Source organism: Coregonus clupeaformis, unplaced genomic scaffold (genome assembly GCF_020615455.1).
Source record: "Coregonus clupeaformis isolate EN_2021a unplaced genomic scaffold, ASM2061545v1 scaf1199, whole genome shotgun sequence".
NCBI classification, from domain to species: Eukaryota; Metazoa; Chordata; class Actinopteri; order Salmoniformes; family Salmonidae; genus Coregonus; species Coregonus clupeaformis.
Window position 1 is genome coordinate 87307 of NW_025534653.1, and position 21552 is coordinate 108858.

The following is a 21552-nucleotide window of genomic DNA, read 5'->3' on the forward strand; positions in this document are numbered from 1 at the left end:
CATTGTAAACAGGAAGCAGGAGTGCAGAGTCATGATCTGATTTGCCGAATGGCGGACGAGGGAGGGCTTTGTATGCTTGCTTGTGGGTAGAGTGACAGTGGTCTAGGACTTTATCGCTGTGGGCATCACGTGTCTTAATGACGCAGAATTAAATTCACCGGCGACAAGAAAGGCAGCCTCCGGATGTACGTTTTCCTGCTTGTTTATAGCCTTGTACAGTTTGTTAAGTGCCAGCTTGTTGTCATGACTGTCCTGGGAGGATCCAAATGGGCAGATCAGGTTCGCAGGGAGAGCTTCTTCCAGACCCCCTCCCACCTGCAGAGGGGGGGTGGGGGGAACTGTGGGGTTTTGACACCACACGGCCTGTCGTAAATTTAAGGAGAAGGAGTCTCTCTCTCCCCCTCCAGTATTAACGAAAGGAATGTCTTTGTTAACAGACTTTTCCCGCCGAAACTCTAACACGTTCAAAAGTGATTACTGGAACAATATTTCTAACTTAAGAACGTGGGGAGTGGTCAGAGGAGGTCTATAGAACAATAATGTCAATTGGGTTGTTATTTTGTGATGTCATTAAAAATGATATAAAGGAAATACTGTAACTTAGTAAGTATACCCACTATATGTACAACGTTTTCATCCGATGCGTTGTGTATGAAATATGAAAAAGGATGAAAGTATTTTTGTTAAGATAGGAATGTGATTTTAGGAGTCAAAAGAGATAATGGCTTATCTATAAACTTTGCACAGAGAGCGTGTCAGCCTGACGAAACAGCCCCTTTCGACCAGAGTGCATAAAGGCTTGATAGAGAAATTAACCTTTAGACCAGAAAGATGTCGAGCTGCAGCTCATGTTCAAAGTGATTAAAACCCTGAATTTCAACACATTTACATTACATTTTAGTCATTTAGCAGACGCTCTTATCCAGAGCGACTTACAGGAGCAATTAGGGTTAAGTGCCTTGCTCAAGGGCACATCGACAGATTTTTCACCTAGTCGGCTCGGGGATTAGAACCAGCGACCTTTCGGTTACTGGCACAACGCTCTTACCCACTAAGCTACAATTTACATACAAGGGTTGTCTGCGGTAGCCCAGTCCTTTAGTTTAGCGCCAACAACATCTGTGTTAATCCAGGGCTTTTGATTGGACACGAGGTAGAGACGATAAGTCACCTCCCGGACAATCACTGGACAATCACTGGACAATCACCGGACAATCACTGGTACAGCTGATTAGCTGGGCAAAGTATCTAGAAAAGCGAATTTAAGTGGGACCATTATACTACTCTATCCAAACCATCCTACTAAGCTACTCTCATCACCTCACTTGGGAACCATCGACACGGCTGGCTAGCCTATATTCAAAGAACCAATCTTCCAGAACGAGTGAAAGGAAAATCCATTCTGTAGTTCTGTTTAGGACTACATGACAAGTCACCGGACATCAGACAACTACAGAGGACCACAACAATAGAAGACTTGTTGTAACTGTTGGACAATCAGAGCCTTACGAGCGAGCCGCGAGAAGGCCCGACCAACTCCCTTTCCAGGGTGGCCCGGTTCAGAGAGAGAGAGCTACACGGCGGCACCTCACGTAAATACATTCATGATTTCTTACTCCAAGCAGGCGGAAGTTCATGTGCAAAGTATAGGAGAAATATAAGTGAGAGTAGTTTCTAAATGTACCAACGTTAAGTGTCTCTGTCCCTGTTTCTCTACCTCTCCCTCTTTTGTAACAAGCAATCATGTTGTTGTCAGTCCGCTAGGGACCTGTTGTTAATGTATTAAGTGTGTATGTTATCCTGTGTTACCATTTAGTTAGCTAGTAAATAAAGAATTAAACCAATTTGTGTAGTACTGAATCATAAGTAAGGCTGTGGTTTTTGCAGATGCAAGGAGGTTATGACGTTCAGAATGATGATATGATAAGAGGTTATGATTACTAAGTTGACTGTTTATCGATGTGATAGGTATAGACCTTCTAGAGTTTAATTCGGGAGATGGTAACTCTTTAAACAACCACTCTCGTGGTGCCCCAAATTAATTATTACATGATTAATTTAATTGGGTAACAATTAAACATAGTTAGTTAATTAGAGAAATAACAGTCATCAGATTAATGTTAAAAGTGACGTGACGACATTGTTATACAGTATTTCTTATCCTGAGGTGGAATGTATACAACAGTCACGATAACTGCTGAAAACTACCTCGGGAGGTAGAAGGGTCAGTATTTGATCATCAGGTATGGCGAAAGGCCTTCAGAGGAGACTCGTTGCGCTTCCGTATTTTTCTCTTTATTTAGACAGTGAGGAATGTAGAGGGGAAAAAGTGGGAAAGTGTCTCTGGTGGGATTCGATCCTAACATGTGCAAAGTAGACTGCAGCTCTACCGCTGTGCCACGCTGCCGCAAACTAAGGCCTTTAGAGCCTTGTTATCGGCCCTTGTTTCATCAGCTCACCCTGTAATAAAGACACTATTTTCAGTGTATGTGTACGTGTGTGTTTGTGCATGTTGTCCATCGATGTGAATGTATGTGTGCCTGCATTCCTGTATGTAATTATGAAAATGACCGGCGCTGTCGTACACTAGATGTGGGTGAAGGATTCCTTGGTGTGTCTGTGTGTGTGTGTGTGAAGGAATCCCTATTGTGAGCGCTTGGCGGTGGGAAGTGTGGCAGTAGCCATTCAGTAGAAATGGCCAGTCACAAACTTGAGTGATTACAATATTTCCTCCGATTCAGTGCCATCTCTCCCCAGCTCATAGTTGATATCACTGCCCATATAACCTCCATTTAATAAATACATAAATATAATTTTCTGTGTGGCCGTGCCAGAGCGTTCTGCTGGCCCCTGGCGCTCGCTAAATGAGCTGATTTGCACATCGATGTGTGTGTGTCCTCCATTCTAATCCCAGGAATAGGGCCCTCCAAATCACTGTTTGTCCTTGTGATGTCACTCTTGACGTTCCGTTGTCAAATGATAATTCCGCCGCACTAATTCCCCCTCTCTTCTCATCTCCTCGCTTCTCATCACCACACACACACACACACACACACGTGCACAAGGCTTTTCTTCCATATTGCTGAAAAAATAATCCCTCTTTTTCCTTTGTTCTTTTCCACTAAAACGCTGTAGTCACTGTAACAGGCATTTTCATGTTTGAAATTATGTATACTGAACAAAAATATAAACGCAACATGCAACAATTTAAAGGATTTTACTGAGTTACAGATCATATGAGGAACTCAGTCAATTTAAATAAATTCATTTGGCCCTAATCTATGGATTTCACATGACTGGGAATACAGATATGCATCTGTTGGTCACAGATACCTTAAAAGAAATGGGCCTCACAATGGGCCTCAGGAACTCGTCACGGTATTTCTATGCATTCAAATTGCCATCGATAAAATGCAATTGTGTTTGTTGTCCGTAATTTATGCCTTCCCATACCATAATCCCACCGCCACCATGGGGCACTCTGTTCACAACAATGGTAGAGAAATTAACATTCTGGCAACAGCTCTGGTGGACATTCCTACAGTCATCATCCCAATTGCACACGCCCTCAAAACTTGAGACATCTGTGGCATTGTGTTGTGTGACAAAACTGCACATTTTAGAGTGGCCTTTTATTGTCCCCAGCAACTGTGTAATGATCATGCTGTTTAATCAGTTTCTTGATATGCCACACTTGTCAGGTGGATGGGTTATTTTGGCAAAGGAGAAATGCTCACTAACAGGGATGTAAACAAGTATGTGCATGAAATTTGAGAGAATTAAGCTTTTTGTGCATATGGAACATTTCTGGGATCTTTTATTTCAGCTCATGAATCATGGGACCAACACTTTACATCTTGTGTTTATATTTTTGTTCAGTGTAGTTTGCTAACACCTGTCCTAGACCAATGAGCCACTTTAGTAGACGGACTGGATTTGGTGTGTAGGGTGTTCAGGGAAAGAGGAAAAAAACAAACTGATCAGGTTGGACATGGCAATCATGAGAGCGAGAGTAGGGAGTTTGGGAACCATTCTAACCCTGTGTTTATTGTTGTCTGTTTTGTCTCCCTCCCGCCCGCCCTCCCTTCTCTCTCTCTCTCTCTCTCTCTCTCTCTCTCTCTCTCTCTCTCTCTCCTTCCCCCACTGCCCCCCAGGTCCAGGTCCCGTGGACCCCCTGTGGTGTCAGCCCTCCAGTCACATAGTGCGTCAGTCTCCTGGGCCCCCCCAGCCCAGCCCAACGGGGTGATCACCCAATACACTCTGCACCTGAACTCCACCCTGTCCCTGTCACACAGCACTGCTACAGTACCAGGCAACACTACCACCTACATCCTCCATAACCTCCAGCCTTACCAACTCTACAGCCTGCAGGTGGGTGGGGTGGGGGGGATGGGTTGGTGGTATGGATGGTTGGGATGCATAGATGGATGGATGGATGGATAGAGCAGTAATACATTAATTAAAACTATTGATGATTAAACACATTAAAGTCTATGCCTGTCTAACTGTATTGTCCTCTGTGGTGCTGTTAGTTGGAGGCCTGTACCACGGCAGGGTGTACTCTCTCTGGGGAGTTCCAGTCCTTCCATACCCCTGCTGCCCCACCGGAGGGGGTCCCAGCCCCCCACCTTTACTCTGACACCCCTACCTCAGTCCTGCTGTCCTGGGGAGCCCCGGAGAGGAGCAACGGAGAACTGGAGGGGTGAGACATCATAATCAAATCAAATCAAATTTTATTTGTCACATGCGCCGAATACAACAGGTGTACAGTCGTGGTCAAAAGTTTTGAGAATGACACAAGTATTGGTCTTCACAAAGTTTGCTGCTTCAGTGGTTTTATATATTTTTGTCAGATGTTACTATGGTATACTGAAGTATAATTACAAGCATTCCATAAGTGTCAAAGGCTTTTATTGACAATTACATTAAGTTTATGCAAAGAGTCAATATTTGCAGTGTTGACCCTTCTTTTTCAAGACCTCTGCAATCCGCCCTGGCATGCTGTCAATTAACTTCTGGGCCACATCCTGACTGATGGCAGCCCATTCTTGCATAATCAATGCTTGGAGTTTGTGGGGTTTTGTTTGTCCACCCGCCTCTTGAGGATTGACCACAAGTTCTCAATGGGATTAAGGTCTGGGGAGTTTCCTGGCCATGGAGCCAAAATGTCGATGTTTTGTTCCCCGAGCCACTTAGTTATCACTTTTGCCTTATGGCAAGGTGCTCCATCATGCTGGAAAAGGCATTGTTCGTCACCAATCTGTTCTTGGATGGTTGTGAGAAGTTGCTCTCGGAGGATGTGTTGGTACCATTCTTTATTCATGGTGTGTTCTTAGGCAAAATTGTGAGTGAGCCCACTCCCTTGGCTGAGAAGCAACCCCACACATGAATGGTCTCAGGATTCTTTATTGTTGGCATGACACAGGACTGATGGTAGCACGCACCTTGTCTTCTCCGGACAAGCTTTTTTCCGGATGCCCCAAACAATCGGAAAGGGGATTCATCAGAGAAAATGACTTTACCCCAGTCCTCAGCAGTCCAATCCCTGTACCTTTTGCAGAATATCAGTCTGTCCCTGATGTTTTTCCTGGAGAGAAGTGGCTTCCTCGCTGCCCTTCTTGACACCAGGCCATCCTCCAAAAGGCTTTGCCTCACTGTGCGTGCAGATGCACTCACACCTGCCTGCTGCCATTCCTGAGCAAGCTCTGCACTGGTGGTGCCCCGATCCCGCAGCTGAATCACCTTTAGGAGACGGTCCTGGCGCTTGCTGGACTTTCTTGGGCGCCTTGAAGCCTTCTTCACAACAATTGAACCTCTCTCCTTAAACTTCTTGATGATCCGATAAATGGTTGATTTAGGTGCAATCTTACTAGCAGCAATATCCTTGCCTGTGAAGCCCTTTTTGTGCAAAGCAATGATGACGGCACGTGTTTCCTTCCAGGTAACCATTGTTAACATAGGAAGAACAATGATTTCAAGCACCACCCTCCTTTTAAAGCTTCCAGTCTGTTATTCTAACTCAATCAGCATGTCAGAGTGATCTCCAGCCTTGTCCTCGTCAACACTCTCACCTGTGTTAACGAGAGAATCACTGACATGATGTCAGCTGGTCCTTTTGTGGCAGGGCTGAAATGCAGTGGAAATGTTTTTTGGGAATTAAGTTAATTTTCATGACAAAGAGGGACTTTGCAATTAATTGCAATTCATCTGATCACTCTTCATGTCACGTTCGTTTAAGGACGGGTCAGACCAAGGCGCAGCATGAAGTGCATACATGTTTATTACAACGATAAACACATGAACAAAACAACAAACAACGTAACGTGAAGTCCGAAGGCTAAACACAATACAAGCCTCTAACACGGAACAAGATCCCACAACCCATGATTGCCAATAGGCTGCCTAAGTATGATCCCCAATCAGAGACAACGAGCGACAGCTGCCTCTGATTGGGAATCACACCCGGCCAAACATAGAACTACACAACCTAGAATGCAACATAGAAATACTATCATAGAATATCCACACCCTGACTCAACATACAAGAGTCCCATGAGTCAGGGCGTGACACTTCATAACATTCTGGAGTATATGCAAATTGCCATCATAAAAACTGAGGCAGCAGACTTTGTGAGAATTAATATTTGTGTCATTCTCAAAACTTTTGACCACGACTGTAGACCTTACCGTGAAATGCTTACTTACAAGCCCTTAACCAACAATGCAGTTCAAGAAAGAGTTTAGAAAATATTTACTAAATAAACTAAGATAAAAAATTATAAAAAGTAACACAATAAAATAACAATAACGAGGCTATATACAGGGGGTACCGGTACCGAGTCACAGTGCGGGGTACAGGTTAGTCGAGGTAATTTGTAGGTAGGGGTAAAGTGACTATGCATAGATAATAAACAGCGAGTAGCAGCAGTGTAAAAACAAATGGAGGGGGGGTCAATGTAAATAGTCCGGGTGGCCAAGAGATTATGGCTTTAATAATACTCTATTCCCCATATTGTGCACTACTTTGGACAGCATCATGTGGCCATAGTAAACAATAGTGCACTCTATAGGTAATATTTACATTAACTACAACCGTTACGAACATTTTATGAATTTCAGTTTCCATCTGTGTTCTCTTCCTGTATAGATTTGCATAATGTATTTTTTATAATAATCCTAATTCCTCTTAATGTGTTTGTAGATGGGTGGTGGAGAGGAGGGTGAGAGGCACCCAGCAGGTATCTACAGTGGTCAGACTGCCACCGGCCCCTCCTCCCCTCTCCTATCTGGACCACTCCTCAGCCCTCAGCCCCTGGACCTCCTACCAGTACCGCCTAGTGGCCAGCACACAGGCTGGATCTAACACTAGTACCTGGGCTAACATCACCACCAGACCCTCTCGCCCTGCCGGTCTAGTCCCACCACGGGTAGATGTGCTGGGGCCAGACTCACTGCAGGTTGGTGGTTGTGTTGAGGTGTGGCCCTCCTGTAGCTCAGTTGGTAGAGCATGGCGCTTGCAACGCCGGGGTTGTGGGTTCGATTCCCACGGGGGGCCAGTATGAAAAATGTATGCACTCACTAACTGTAAGTCGCTCTGGATAAGAGCATCTGCTAAATGACTAAAATGTAAATGTAAAAAATGTGTGGGTGTTGGGATTTTAGTTTGACTTTTGGTGCTGTTACCAAGCCAATAACAGACCATATCTCAGCTAACCAGCCAATAAGATGTATCTACCTCAAATTGTGGTAGACATTCTTTGAAACACTAGAGTACATAGGCCAATGTCATATTGGTATTCATGCTTATATTGTTTGTAGTCATTTTGAACAGTTCCCTCCCTGAGCTCTCTCTCTCTCTCATATAACGCACACATACACAGTTACAAAACTGTGTTTTCAGACAGTCACTAAAATCAAGGTCCCCTTCAGGAAGTAGGTGGGGTCACGACCCTGTCTGTAGTGACTTCCTTCCTGTCGGCCATATTAACAAAACTCTAGCTAAGCATGAATGAAGACGTCTAAATTAGCCCATCACGTCCCGCCCACACACACACGCATGCATACATACATTCATATGCACACGCCCCTGCGCTAATGCTAACTGTATGAAAATGCTAATTCCTGTCATAATTTCAGACACACCCCTGTCGTTACGATGCTTTAGGGGTCAGAGGTCATTTGTTTGTTCGTGTTTCTTCCTGGTTCAGCCCAATTACACGCTTCCTGTTTATATCTGACCTTGGTAATGCAAAAAGACAATAGTGTTCACTGGGACCCAGGTATAACTCTCTCTCTCTCTCTCTCTCTCTCTCTCTCTCTCTCTCTCTCTCTCTCTCTCTCTCTCTCTCTCTCTCTCTCTCTCTCACACTCTCTCTCTCTTTCTCTCTCTCTCTCACACACTCTCTCTATCTCTCTTTCCTTTCGTTCTCTTTCTTGTTCCCTTCTGCCTCTCTCTTTAAAATCATACTGGAATCCGAGAATCCAATCCTTTTCCATTCATGATTACTATTTAAATCTCAGACTAAGCTTGCCTTTACCTCAATCCTACCTCAGCCTCTTCCCAGAACATGAGTAATTCCATCCACGGTGCTATCAGTGTTTTAAGGTGGTATAAACCCTAGCAGTGTGCCTGCTGGTTGAATAGAGGGGTCTCCAGAGAGAGAGAGAGAGGGCTTGCTAGCAGGGCCTTGCTGCCTGACAAATACCATTCAGGGGGAATTCATGTCACCAAACAGGCTTTGCAGCTTAGCGGTCGTCTTTGTACCAATACACCCACAGACTCCACACACACACACACACACAAATGGGGTCTACACGTACACACACAAACACACACACACACACACACACACACACACACACACACACACACACACACACACACACACACACACACACACACACACACATACACACTTCTCTGTCTCTTCCTCTAGTCTTGAGAAAGTGCCAGGAACACAGACTGAAGTGCTAGTGACTTCAAACAAAGAACAATTTACATAAACTAGTTTGAATAATTCATTTCCCCCAACCCTGACTTCTATTTGTCGTTGTTGTTGTTTTTTCAGACTATTGTTGTTTCATTAATTTGTTAACAGCTGCGTTTACATGGTTAACGAGGTGAGAAGAGTTACACGTGTAAGATGCTAAGACTGGCTCTTCTATTTGCATATTCAGCAGTTTATTCTGCAGTTTATTTATTTACCAACAGACTGGTTCAGTGGTCTCAGTGTGTTTTGTCTGGTTGTCTTAGCAATCACTGGGGCTTCCTGCAGTCTAGTGTTGGTGTGCTTATTCACAGCTAGTGGTGATTTGTTACTTATTTTCTTTGTATTTTATTCCTTTGTTTTTCTAGTTATTTTGAAATTGAACGAAATTGAAGTGAATGCCATCACAGACACACCCACACCCACCCACACACACACACACACACACACACACACACACACACACACACACACACACACACACACACACACACACACACACACACACACACACACACACACACACAGCCCTGAGCACTTACTTATAGTAGAGTGTGTGTGTGTGTGTGTGTGTGTGTGTGTGTGTGTGTTTGTTTGTGAATGGCTCTTTCCTGTACCTGTCAGTCCCAGGCCTCTGTCTCTCTCCTCTCTGATCTCCACTATCCACAGATTACATCAGGGCATTCAATCTGGAAATTACATCCGCAAGCACCCGCACTCTGGCAAATGAGCTACCTAACGCCACCCCACCCCATGCGTGTGTGTGTGTGTGTGTGTGTGTGTGTGTGTGTGTGTGTGTGTGTGTGTGTGTGTGTGTGTTACGGGTCACACCATTACCTCACCTTCTCACCTATTTACCGAAAATCAGAGCAGTTGAATTCCTCTTCCTAATCACACATTCCATATTTTTCTACAAGCTCCGCTTTTAACTGCATAGCAATTCCACACACTTTTAGCCTTTTTATTAGCTTTTTTAATTCCCTGAAATGCTGTCAAAATCACATGCAGGCAGCGCTAGCTAGGCAACATGCTGTAGTTTTTGCATATAACAATTCCATTACTGCGGTTTCATTATTTTAGCATGTTGGACTGCAGGGATGAACCCTGTTTTAAATGTGTTGAAGGGAATCTGCCACTCAATGTCAGGGTGTCTCTCTCTCTTTCTGCATGGTGCAGAGCTGTACGCAGACACACACACACACACACACACACACACACACACACACACACACACACACACACACACATGCATGCATGTAATTCCCATACATACATACACACGTAGGCATGCGCAAGCACACACACATGCGCTGTTTGCACGCACACACACTGTACAGTACAACATCACTTCCTGGAACTCATCCATCTAAAAGCATTCTAAAGCACAGAACATTCTGAGCGGCCAATCACAGGCCTCCCTCGGCCCCTTGCACCTCTGCACTGCACTCTGGGAGAGATGATGTCAGTTGATCGTCAGCTGCATACTAACAGCCTTCAGTGTTTCCTTGGTAAGAATTGAGAATATCCACATGACTTTGTGCGTGTGTGTTTATGTGCGTGTCTGCGTGTGTTTGTGTGTGTGTATGTGTGTGTGCCTCCCTCCCTCTCTCCTCAGGTCATGTGGTCCCCTCCTGTCATCGCTAATGGAGAGATCGACCGCTATGAGATCCGCCTTCCCAACCCACGCGTATCCCACGACGACCTGTCCAACCTCAGCGTCACGGTAACAGACCTGGTGCCCTACACTGACTACCTGGTCACCGTCCTGGCCTGCTCCTCCGGGGGTGGCCTTATTGGGGGTTGCACAGAGAGCCTGCCCACTGCCGTGACTACACTACCCACAATCCCCCAGGACCTGGCACCACTGGCAGTGGTGGCCATCAGTGAGTCCTTCCTGGCCATATCCTGGCAACCTCCCGACAGGCCCAACGGACCTAACCTCAGGTAAATGTTGTATTATTTCCAGGCCAATTAGTTTGGGGAAACTCAGGCGTTTTAGTTGTGAGGTAGAGATACACAACACAAATATAATGCAGAAAGGTACATCTGTGTGTAAATGTGTGTCAGGTTGTAAAGTAGATGATGATCAGTTAGAGATCAGGCAGCTTGCTGCAGCTGCTGTAGCTGAGCCCCAGTATGCTAACATCAGACAGAGCACTAGCATCCAACATCTACATAGCAGTAGCATCCAACAGCTGCGTAGCACTAGCATCCGACATCTACGTAGCACTAGCATCCAACATCTATGTAGCACTAGCATTCAACATCTACATAGCACTAGCATCCGACATCTACGTAGCACTAGCATCCAACATCTACGTAGCACTAGCATCCAACATCTACGTAGCACTAGCATCCAACATCCATATCAGTATTACTCTGAATAGTCTCACACACTCTTCACTGAACCAGACAGAGACTTGCGTTAACATGAGTGTTAATTATCTAACTCGTTATCTGTGTGTCAGTGTACCACTTTAGTTCCTACTCTATTCTCTTCACGATTAGGAGCAGTCTGTTTTCATGGTAAACCATTACAATTCATGAGTACTTTCCCGACCACAGCTCAGATCAGTGTGTTTGTTTAAGTTGGTTTATAAAAGCTGGAATAAAGATCTTCTGATTGCAGCCCACATTAACATCACTGTGAGAGAGAATAACACTAACACCACAGAAAACAGAGGATAGAGATGGAGAGAGAGATAGATAGAGAAAGAGATAGAGAAAGAGACTGCAGAACAGAGAAAGAGTAATAAAGAGAGGGATAGAGTGAAGAGACAGAGAGAGGGGTAGAAAGAGAGAGAGCAAGAGAGAGAAAGAGAATAGAGTGATAGAGGGAAATAGACTGTGTGTGTGTGTGTGTGTGTGTGTGTGTGTGTGTGTGTGTGTGTGTGTGTGTGTGTGTGTGTGTGTGATTATCCGTGTGTTTGGTATGGTCCTCAGATACGAGCTGCTCAGACGTAAAAGCCGTCAGCCGCTGGCCGTGCAGCTCCCGGCAGATCTCCATCGCTGGTTCAATGTTTACGCCGGAGACAAATTGTTTCACCAAGATAAAGGCCTTAGCAGGTGAGATTATCAAAATTAGCTTTAGAGCAAACCGCCACCACTGTGTACAGAGCTGTTTCGCGCTCCGATGTCATCTTTTAATGCCGCTCAAAGATACATTAAGCAAATATTCAAATAATGAAATTGTTTTGTGCTTATCTCTGGCTGGCATTTGGCAGCAGCTGATTTTGTCCCTGTGCTTGCTAAAAGGCTTCTCTCTCCACTACTGATGTTTACTCTAGCTTCAAGTTAGACACTTTTAGATACATAAGCAGTTTAAGCAGTTTTATGGACTTTCGCTGCTTTGCTGGCCTAAATTGTTCATAGTGGAAATATAATTGGTTGCCGTTGAAGTTGGTGTTAGCCCTTGTTGCTAGTAATTATTATGTAGAAGATATTGTACCACTTTTGAAACAGAATGTGTTTTGGTACAGTATGTGTGTGTGAGTGCATGTGTGCGTGTCTTTGTATGTGCCTGAATGCGAGTGTGTGTTGTCTAACCTTTGCCTGGTCCGTTTTGACGCTGTAGGTTCACATGGTACCAGTACCAGTTACTGGTCTATAATGACGTGGGCTACTCTACAGGACAGCTGGCTACGGGTGTTACCCTGGCAGGAGTACCCCTCCACCCGCCCTCTCTGTCTGTCCAGACCATCGACCACACATCCATACACATCAGCTGGACAGAACCCTGTAAGAAGCTATATCTTAGTGCCATATATAATTCTGTCATGATAGTCTAAACTAGAACTGTTATTCACATAAACAGGACCTTATTCAGTAGAGTAGGACGAGCCTACCATACTGTTCTAGGAACATTTTCCATATAGTCATTTTCCAAATTGTCATTTAGCAGACGGTCTTATCAAGAGCGACTTACAGGCGCAACTAGGATTAAGTGCCTTGCTCAAGGGCACATCGACAGATTTTTCACATAGTCGGCTCTGGGATTCGAACCAGCGACCTTTCGGTTACTGGCCCAACGCTCTTAAACGCTAGGCTACCTGCCGCCAAATGTTGATTATGATAATGAGTTCTCCGTCAAATGTCTCTCTCCACCCCTCAGCTCTACAGGATCTCCAGGGTGAGGTGGAGCTCTACACCCTCAGGGTCGAATCCTCTCACCTCAGACGAACTCTGACCTTCCCACCCGGGGTCGATTCCATGGTGATAGGTGACCTGCAGCCCAACACGCGCTACAGGGTTTCCCTGCAGGTGTCCAATGGGGCTTACAACACTTCTAATACCGAGGTCTACTGTACTACTGAAGACGGAGGTGAGAAGGGTGTGTGTGGGTGTTGTGGGTGGTGTTGTGAAATGTGTTGGAGTGTATTGTGAAATAGAAGGTCCCAGTGATTCTAATACCACACCAACCCTATTAGCACAGACCAGCACCCTGATCGCAAACCACATCTACACCAAGACCCAACCCCTCTAGAACCACAACAACACCACCACGACCTAACCCGTCTAGAACCACAACAACAGCACCATGAGCAAACTCCTCTAGAACCACACCCAGACCAAGATCTAACCCCTCTAGAGCCACACGTAGACCAAGACCATGACACGACCAAGACTATTGAAAGGTGCTCTATTCAACAATTCCACCTTCAAATAGACCTTAATATCTATGTTGTATCTGTAGTAGTAAATAAATAGAATTCCATACATTCTGAAAAATGCGTAGAGCACCTTTAAATGAAAAAAAATAACAAACAAGCCCCAGACCAAGACCCAACCTCTTGCTATCGAGACCTTGACAAGACCCTATTAAGGGCAATATTCTCTGGTCACAGAAACACTGAAAGTGAAATTAGAATCTGCAGCGCAAATTATGTTGTAACTTTTCTTAAACAAAGTTTACCAAAGATTTAGTTACATTTACATGTATATTTACATCATTTAGCAGACGCTCTTATCCAGAGTGACTTACAAATTGGTGCATTCAACTTATGATAGCCAGTGGGACAACCACCTTTAAAAAAAATGTTGCTTCCGTAGAGGTAGGGGGACCAGCAGACCAGAGGTGGATGAACGTAGTGCCCTCGTTTGGGTGTAGGGTCTGATCAGAGCCTGAAGGTAAGGAGGTGCCGTTCCCCTCACAGCTCCGTAGGCAAGCACCATGGTCTTGTAGTAGATGCGAGCCTCAACTGGAAGCCAGTGGAGTGTGCAGAGTAGCGGGGTGACATGAGAGAACTTGGGAAGGTTGAACACCAGACGGGCTGCAGCGTTCTGGATAAGTTGAAGGGGTTTAATGGCACAGGCAGGGAGCCCAGCCAACAGCGAGTTGCAGTAATCCAGACGGGAGATGACAAGTGCCTGGATTAGGACCTGTGCCGCTTCCTGTGTAAGGTAGGGTCGTACTCTGCGAATGTTGTAGAGTATGAACCTGCAGGATCGGGTCACCGCTTTGATGTTAGCGGAGAACGACAGGGTATTGTCCAGGGTCACGCCAAGGTTCTTTGCACTCTGGGAGGAGGACACAATGGAGTTGTCAACCGTGATGGCGAGATCATGGAGCGGGCAGTCCTTCCCCGGGAGGAAGAGCAGCTACGTCTTGCCGAGGTTCAGCTTGAGGTGGTGATCCGACATCCACACTGATATGTCTGCCAGACATGCAGAGATGCGATTCGCCACCTGGTTATCAGAAGGGGGAAAGGAGAAAATTAATTGTGTGTCATCTGCGTAGCAATGATAGGAGAGACCATGTGAGGATATGACAGAGCCAAGTGACTTGGTGTATAGAGAGAATAGGAGAGGGCCTAGAACTGAGCCCTGGGGGACACCAGTGGTGAGAGCACGTGGTGCGGAGACAGATTCTCGCCATAACACCTGGTAGGAGCGACCTGTCAGGTAGGACGCAATCCAAGAGTGAGCAGTGCCGGAGATGCCCAACTCGGAGAGGGTGGAGAGGAGGATCTGATGGTTCACAGTATCAAAGGCAGCGGATAGGTCTAGAAGGATAAGAGCAGAGGCGAGAGAGTTAGCTTTAGCAGTGCGGAGAGCATCCGTGACACATAGAAGAGCAGTCTCAGTTGAATGACCAGTCTTGAAACCTGACTGGTTTGGATCAAGAAGGTAATTCTGAGAGAGATAGCAGGAGAGTTGGCTAGAGACGGCACGCTGAAGAGTTTTGGAGAGAAAAGAAAGAAGGGATACTGGTCTGTAGTTGTTGACATCGGAGGGATCGGAGGAGGGGTGCAACTATCGCTCTCTTGAAGACGGAAGGGACATGGCCAGCGGTCAAGGATGAGTTGATGAGCGAGGTGAGGTAAGGGAGAAGGTCTCCGGGAATGGTCTGGAGAAGAGGGGATAGGGTCAAGCGGGCAGGTTGTTGAGCGGCCGGCCGTCACAAGTCGCAAGATTTCATCTGGAGAGAGAGGGGAGAAAGAAGTCAAAGCATAGGGTAGGGCAATGTGAGCAGGACCAGCGGTGTCATTTGACTTAATAAATGAGGATCGGATGTCGTCAACTTTCTTTTCAAAGTGGTTGACGAAGTCATCCACATAGAGGGATGAGGGAGGGGGAGGAGGAGGGGGATTATGTAAGTCGCTTTGGATAAAAGCGTCTGCTAAATGGCATATTATATTATTATTATATATTCAGCAGGGAGGAGAAGGTGGCAAAGAGCTTCCTATGGTTAGAGGCAGAGGCTTGAAATTTAGAGTGGTAGAAAGTGGCTTTAGCAGCGGAAACAGAGGAAGAGAATGTAGAGAGGAGGGAGTGAAAAGATGACAGGTCCGCAGGGAGTCTAGTTTTCCTCCATTTCCGCTCGGCTGCCCGGAGCCCTCTTCTGTGAGCTCGCAATAAGTCGTCAAGCCACGGAGCAGGAGGGGAGGACCGAGCCGGCCGGGAAGGTAGGGGACATAGAGAGTCAAAAGATGCAGAAAGGGAGGAGAGGAGGGTTGAGGAGGCAGAATCAGGAGATCGGAGGGAGAAGGATTTAGCGGAGGGAAGAGATGATAGGATGGAAGAGGAGAGAGTAGCGGGAGAGAGAGAACGAAGGTTGCGACGGCACATTACCATCGGAGTAGGGGCAGAGTGAGTAGTGTTGGAGGAGAGCAAGAGAGAAAAGGATACAATGTAGTGGTTGGAGACTTGGAGTGGAGTTGCAGTGAGATTAGTAGAAGAACAGCATCTAGTAAAGATGAGGTCAAGCGTATTGCCTGCCTTGTGAGTAGGGGGGGACGGTGAGAGGGTGAGGTCAAAAGAGGAAAGGAGTGGAAAGAAGGAGGCAGAGAGAAATGAGTCAAAGGCAGACGTAGGGAGGTTAAAGTCACCCAGAACTGTGAGGGGTGAGCCAGCCTCAGGAAAGGAACTTATCAAGGCGTCAAGCTCATTGATGAACTCTCCAAGGGAACCTGGAGGGCGATAAATGACAAGAATGTTAAGCTTGAATGGGCTAGTGACTGTGACAGCATGGAATTCAAATGAGGAGATAGACAGATGGGTCAGGGGAAAAAGAGAGAATGTCCACTTGGGAGAGATGAGGATTCCTGTGCCACGGCCGCTCTGACCAGATGCTCTCGGGCTATGCGAGAACACATGGTCAGACGAGGAAAGAGCAGTAGGAGTAGCAGTGTTTTCTGTGGTAATCCATGTTTCCGTCAGCGCCAAGAAGTCGAGGGACTGGAGGGTAGCATAGGCTGAGATTAACTCTGCCTTGTTGGCCGCAGAACGGCAATTCCAGAGGCTGCCGGAGACCTGGAACTCCACGTGGGTCGTGCGCGCAGGGACCACCAGGTTAGAGTGGCAGCAGCCACGCGGTGTGAAGCGTTTGTATGGCCTGTGCAGAGAGGAGAGAACAGGGATAGACAGACACATAATTGACAGGCTACAGAAAAAGGCTACAATAATGCAAAGGTGATCGGAATGAAATGAACTAAACATCTGGGAAAGCTAGAGAGCGGGGCCTCCCACACTTACCTTTCACTGAAACACTCAAATATAACTCTCCCAACTTCCACTTTAGAAATTATAATTGTTGTAAACTACAGGGGTTCAATGTTTTCTAGGAATAGGCTCTAACTTAGTTTATTCAGCTAGCTAATGGTACAGTATTCTTCCGTGAAAACCGTCCAGGGCACCGAATCCTATGACGCCATAGCCAACTAGCATGCCAGCCTCCAATAACACGGTTTAGCATCAATACTCGGTTACAACAAACCAGTGTGTTAACACGCCAAACAGATAATTCATGTCCGTGTCTAACGTTGTGTAAAGTTTTGGATTAGTTTTGACAGTTTGAGTGAGTACGTCGTCAACTTATTCAGCCAGTTAGTTAGCTAGAATAGTTAGCATACTAGCTAGCCATTGCTCTCTGCCAACGAACCATCCCTCCTACGATGGCACGAAACACACAGAGAGAGCCAAGCTAACGTTAACTAGTCACCCATGTCCCGAATTCCCTTGAACGACTCTTGTTACCAGTATGTAAAAACAAAACAAAAATAAATGTAGGTTATAACTTACCCTTAGTAGCTACTGTTAGCCAGTTAAGTGCAAAGCTAGCCACTGAATCGATTCAGCCAGTTCGCATCTGTCCCAACGGAGAGAAAGCGTCTCCAAATATTAAAGATAGGTCGTTCCAGCTATTGTTTAGTTAGCTATCCAGGTAGCAACAAGATAGCTACATTTCGAGTACAGTAGATACTAACTACCTAACGTTAACGCTTCAGATAATGAGGTTAGAAAAACAGCTGAATGGTAGGTAGCTAGCTGGCATAATTACAGGTACTCTTAAGCGTGAAATAACATTGGAAACAACTGTCCACAGTTGCTAATAGTTACCAGTAGCTACCCGCTAGCTAGCTAGCTTTATTGGTCCAAGTCGGTTAGCTAGCCTCGTGCTTCATCGGGCTCAGCCGAATACAATAATTACCTTCAATAATTACCTACAATAACCTACAATAACTACCTAGATAAACTACCTACAATACCTAACTACAATACCTACCTACAATCTAAATACATGGTTTAAGCTTTACTCGACACCATTTAAGAAGCCAAGCTTACCTCCCGCTCCCGGTACATTTCATCTGTACAAATGAAATGAAATGAAATTAGATTTGTCACGTGCTGAATACAACAGGTGTAGACTTTACTGTGAAATGCATACTTATGAGCCCATTCCCAACAACGCAAAGTTAAAAAGTAAGAAAAAATTGGAAAAATAAATTAGCTAATAAAAAAATACAAAGGAAATAGTAACACAATAAAATAACAACAACGAGGCTATATACAAGGAGTACCGGTACCGAATCAATGTGCAGGGGTACTGTCACGATCGTCGTAGGAGTGAGTAGACCAAGGCGCAGCGTGTGAAACAAACATGACTTTAATGAGTTAAAGTATACAAAACAAAACACGACTCGTGAAGTCCACGGTGACACGGAAGGATAAGGAACAAAAACCCACAAACACAAAGTGAAACACAGACAGTTAAATATGGCTCCCAATCAGAGACAACCAGCACACAGCTGACACTCGTTGCCTCTGATTGGGAGTCATTCATTCAAACATAGAAATGAACCCAACAGAAATACCAACATAGAAATACACCCAATGAATGAACACACCCTGGCTCAACATAATGAGTCCCAGAACCAGGGTGTGACAGTACCCCCCCCTAAAGGCGCGGACTGCGACCGCGCCTCAATAAGAGCTAAACAGGGGAGGGCTGGGTGGGCATACCTCCTCGGCGGCGGTTCTGGCTCCGGCCTTGCCCACCACCCTCCAATCAACCCCCCATAGCGCCCCTGGTCCGGTCTGACCCCGCTGGCTGGATCTGGACTGGACATTGACGGAGCGGATTGCTTACGCTCCGTTGTGGAGCAGCTGACCGGTCTTACCAGGCTGACGACTCGCACCCCGGGCTTGGTGCGAGTAGCAGGAACGGGCTGAACCAGGCTGACGACTCGCACCCCTGGCTTGGTGCGAGTGGCAGGAACGGGCTGGACCAGGCTGACGACTCGCACCCCTGGCTTGGTGCGAGTGGCAGGAACGGGCTGGACCAGGCTGACGACGCACCCCGTAGGCTTGGTGCGTGGAGCAGGAACAGGCCGGGCTGGGCTGGCGACGCACACCGTAGGCTTGGTGCGTGGAGCAGGGACAGGCCGGGCAGGGTTGGCGACGCACACCGTAGGCTTGGTGCGTGGAGCAGGAACAGGCCGGGCTGGGCTGGCGACGCACACCGTAGGTTTGGTGCGTGGAGCAGGAACAGGCCGGGCTGGGCTGGCGACGCACACCGTAGGCTTGGTGCGTGGAGCAGGAACAGGCCGGGCTGGGCTGTCGACGCACACCGTAGGTTTGGTGCGTGGAGCAGGAACAGGCCGGGCAGGGCTGGCGACGCACACCGTAGGCTTGGTGCGTGGAGCAGGGACAGGCCGGGCAGGGCTGGCGACGCACACCGTAGGCTTGGTGCGTGGAGCAGGGACAGGCCGGGCAGGGCTGGCGACGCACACCGTAGGTTTGATGCGTGGAGCAGGGACAGGCCGGGCTGGGCTGGCGACGCACACCGTAGGTTTGGTGCGTGGAGCAGGGACAGGCCGGACCGTACTGGGAACACACACCACTGGCTTTAAACGGGGATCAGGAACGGGCCGGACCGGACTGGCAATACACCTCAGTCCCTCTCGCCGTGCCTCTACGACTTCCTTCCCTCCTCTCGCCAATGGCTCCCGTAACCCGGTGGCCTTCTCTCCTCTTCTCCTATTTCGCCCTGTGGCAGCCTCCTGCTGCCCAGTCGCCCATGCCGTGTGCCCCCCCCTAAAAAATTCTTGGGGGTGCCTCTCGTCCGTCCGACGATGGCACTGCTGACGCCGCTGCTCCTCTCTCGCCAGGGCCTTGATCCTACCCCAAGGTCCCTTGCCCCCGAGCATGTCCTCCCAGGACCACACTTTGCCCACCTGGGCCATCGCCAGCCTCTCCATCTCCTTTCCTGGCGCTTCCTCCCATGACCAGGCTGCCTGCTCCTGGACACGCTGCTTGGTCCTTGTATGGTGGGTTTTTCTGTCACGAACGTCTGGGTAAGGAGTAGACCAAGGCGCAGCGTGTGAAACAAACATGACTTTAATGAGTTAAAGTATACAAAACAAAACACGACTCGTGAAGTCCACGGTGACACTGACCGATAAGGAACAAAAACCCACAAACACAAAGTGAAACACAGACAGTTAAATATGGCTCCCAATCAGAGACAACCAGCACACAGCTGACACTCGTTGCCTCTGATTGGGAGTCATTCATTCAAACATAGAAATGAACCCAACAGAAATACCAACATAGAAATACACCCAATGAATGAACACACCCTGGCTCAACATAATGAGTCCCAGAACCAGGGTGTGACAGGTACGAGGTAGTTGAGGTAGTTGAGGTACAGTTGAAGTCGGAAGTTTACATACACCTTAGCCAAAGACATTTAAACTCAGTTTTTCACAATTCCTGACATTTAATCCTAGTACAAATTCCCTGTCTTAGGTCAGTTAGGATCACCACTTTATTTTAAGAATGTGAAATGTCAGAATAATAATGATTTATTTCAGCTTTCATCACATTCCCAGTGGGTCAGAAGTTTACATACACTCAATTAGTATTTGGTAGCATTGCTTTTAAATTGTTTAACTTAGGTCAAACGTTTCGGGTAGCCTTCCACAAGCTTCCCACAATAAATTGGGTGAATTTTGGCCCATTCCTCCTGACAGAGCTGGTGTAACTGAGTCAGCTTTGTAGGCCTCCTTGCTCGCACATGTTTTTTCAGTTCTGCCCACACATTTTCTATAGGATTGAGGTCAGGGCTTTGTGATGGCCACTCCAATACCTTGACTTTGTTGTCCTTAAGCCATTTTGCCACAACTTTGGTAGTATGCTTGGGGTCATTGTCCATTTGGAAGACCCATTTGCGACCAAGGTTTAACTTCCTGACTGATGTGTTGAGATGTTGCTTCAATATATCCACATAATTTTCCTTCCTCTATTTTGTGAAGTGCACCAGTCCCTCCTGCAGCAAAGCACCCCCACAGCATGATGCTGCCACCACCGTCCTTCACAGTTGGGATGGTGTTCTTCGGCTTGCAAGCCACCCCCTTTTTCCGCCATACATAATGATGGTTACGCGTCTCCTTCCTGAGCTGATGAACGTGGTACCTTCAGGCGTTTGGAAATTGCTCCCAAGGATGAACCAGACTTGTGAAGGTCTACAATTTTCTTTCTGAGGTCTTGGCTCATTTCTTTTGATTTTCCCATGATGTCAAGTAAAGAGGCACTGAGTTTGAAGGTAGGCCTTGAAATACATCCACAGGTACACCTCCAATTGACTCAAGTGATATCAATTAGCCTATCAGAAGCTTCTAAAGCCATGACATCATTTTCTGGAATTTTCCAAGCTGTTTAAAGGCACAGTCAACTTAGTGTATGTAAACTTCTGACCCACTGGAATTGTGATACAGTGAATTATAAGTGAAATAATCTGTCTGTAAACAATTGTTGGAAAAATTACTTGTGTCATGCACAAAGT

At 46.6% G+C, this 21552-nt stretch overlaps 1 protein-coding gene across 1 annotated transcript in view; it reads left to right on the top strand.

The window, feature by feature from the left end:
- Positions 1 to 243: 243 nt before the first annotated feature.
- The window catches only part of LOC123486425 (usherin-like), a gene marked incomplete at its 3' end in the record, with an annotated part of 76593 nt that continues 55284 nt past the window's right edge, over positions 244 to 21552 (top strand). Inside the window, exons 1-8 of the mRNA XM_045217732.1 lie at positions 244 to 328; positions 4187 to 4371; positions 4533 to 4702; positions 7202 to 7457; positions 10603 to 10931; positions 11931 to 12053; positions 12562 to 12725; positions 13099 to 13308. Of these exons, the coding sequence (XP_045073667.1) occupies positions 244 to 328; positions 4187 to 4371; positions 4533 to 4702; positions 7202 to 7457; positions 10603 to 10931; positions 11931 to 12053; positions 12562 to 12725; positions 13099 to 13308 (1522 nt within the window). The remainder of the gene's footprint in view (positions 329 to 4186; positions 4372 to 4532; positions 4703 to 7201; positions 7458 to 10602; positions 10932 to 11930; positions 12054 to 12561; positions 12726 to 13098; positions 13309 to 21552) is intronic.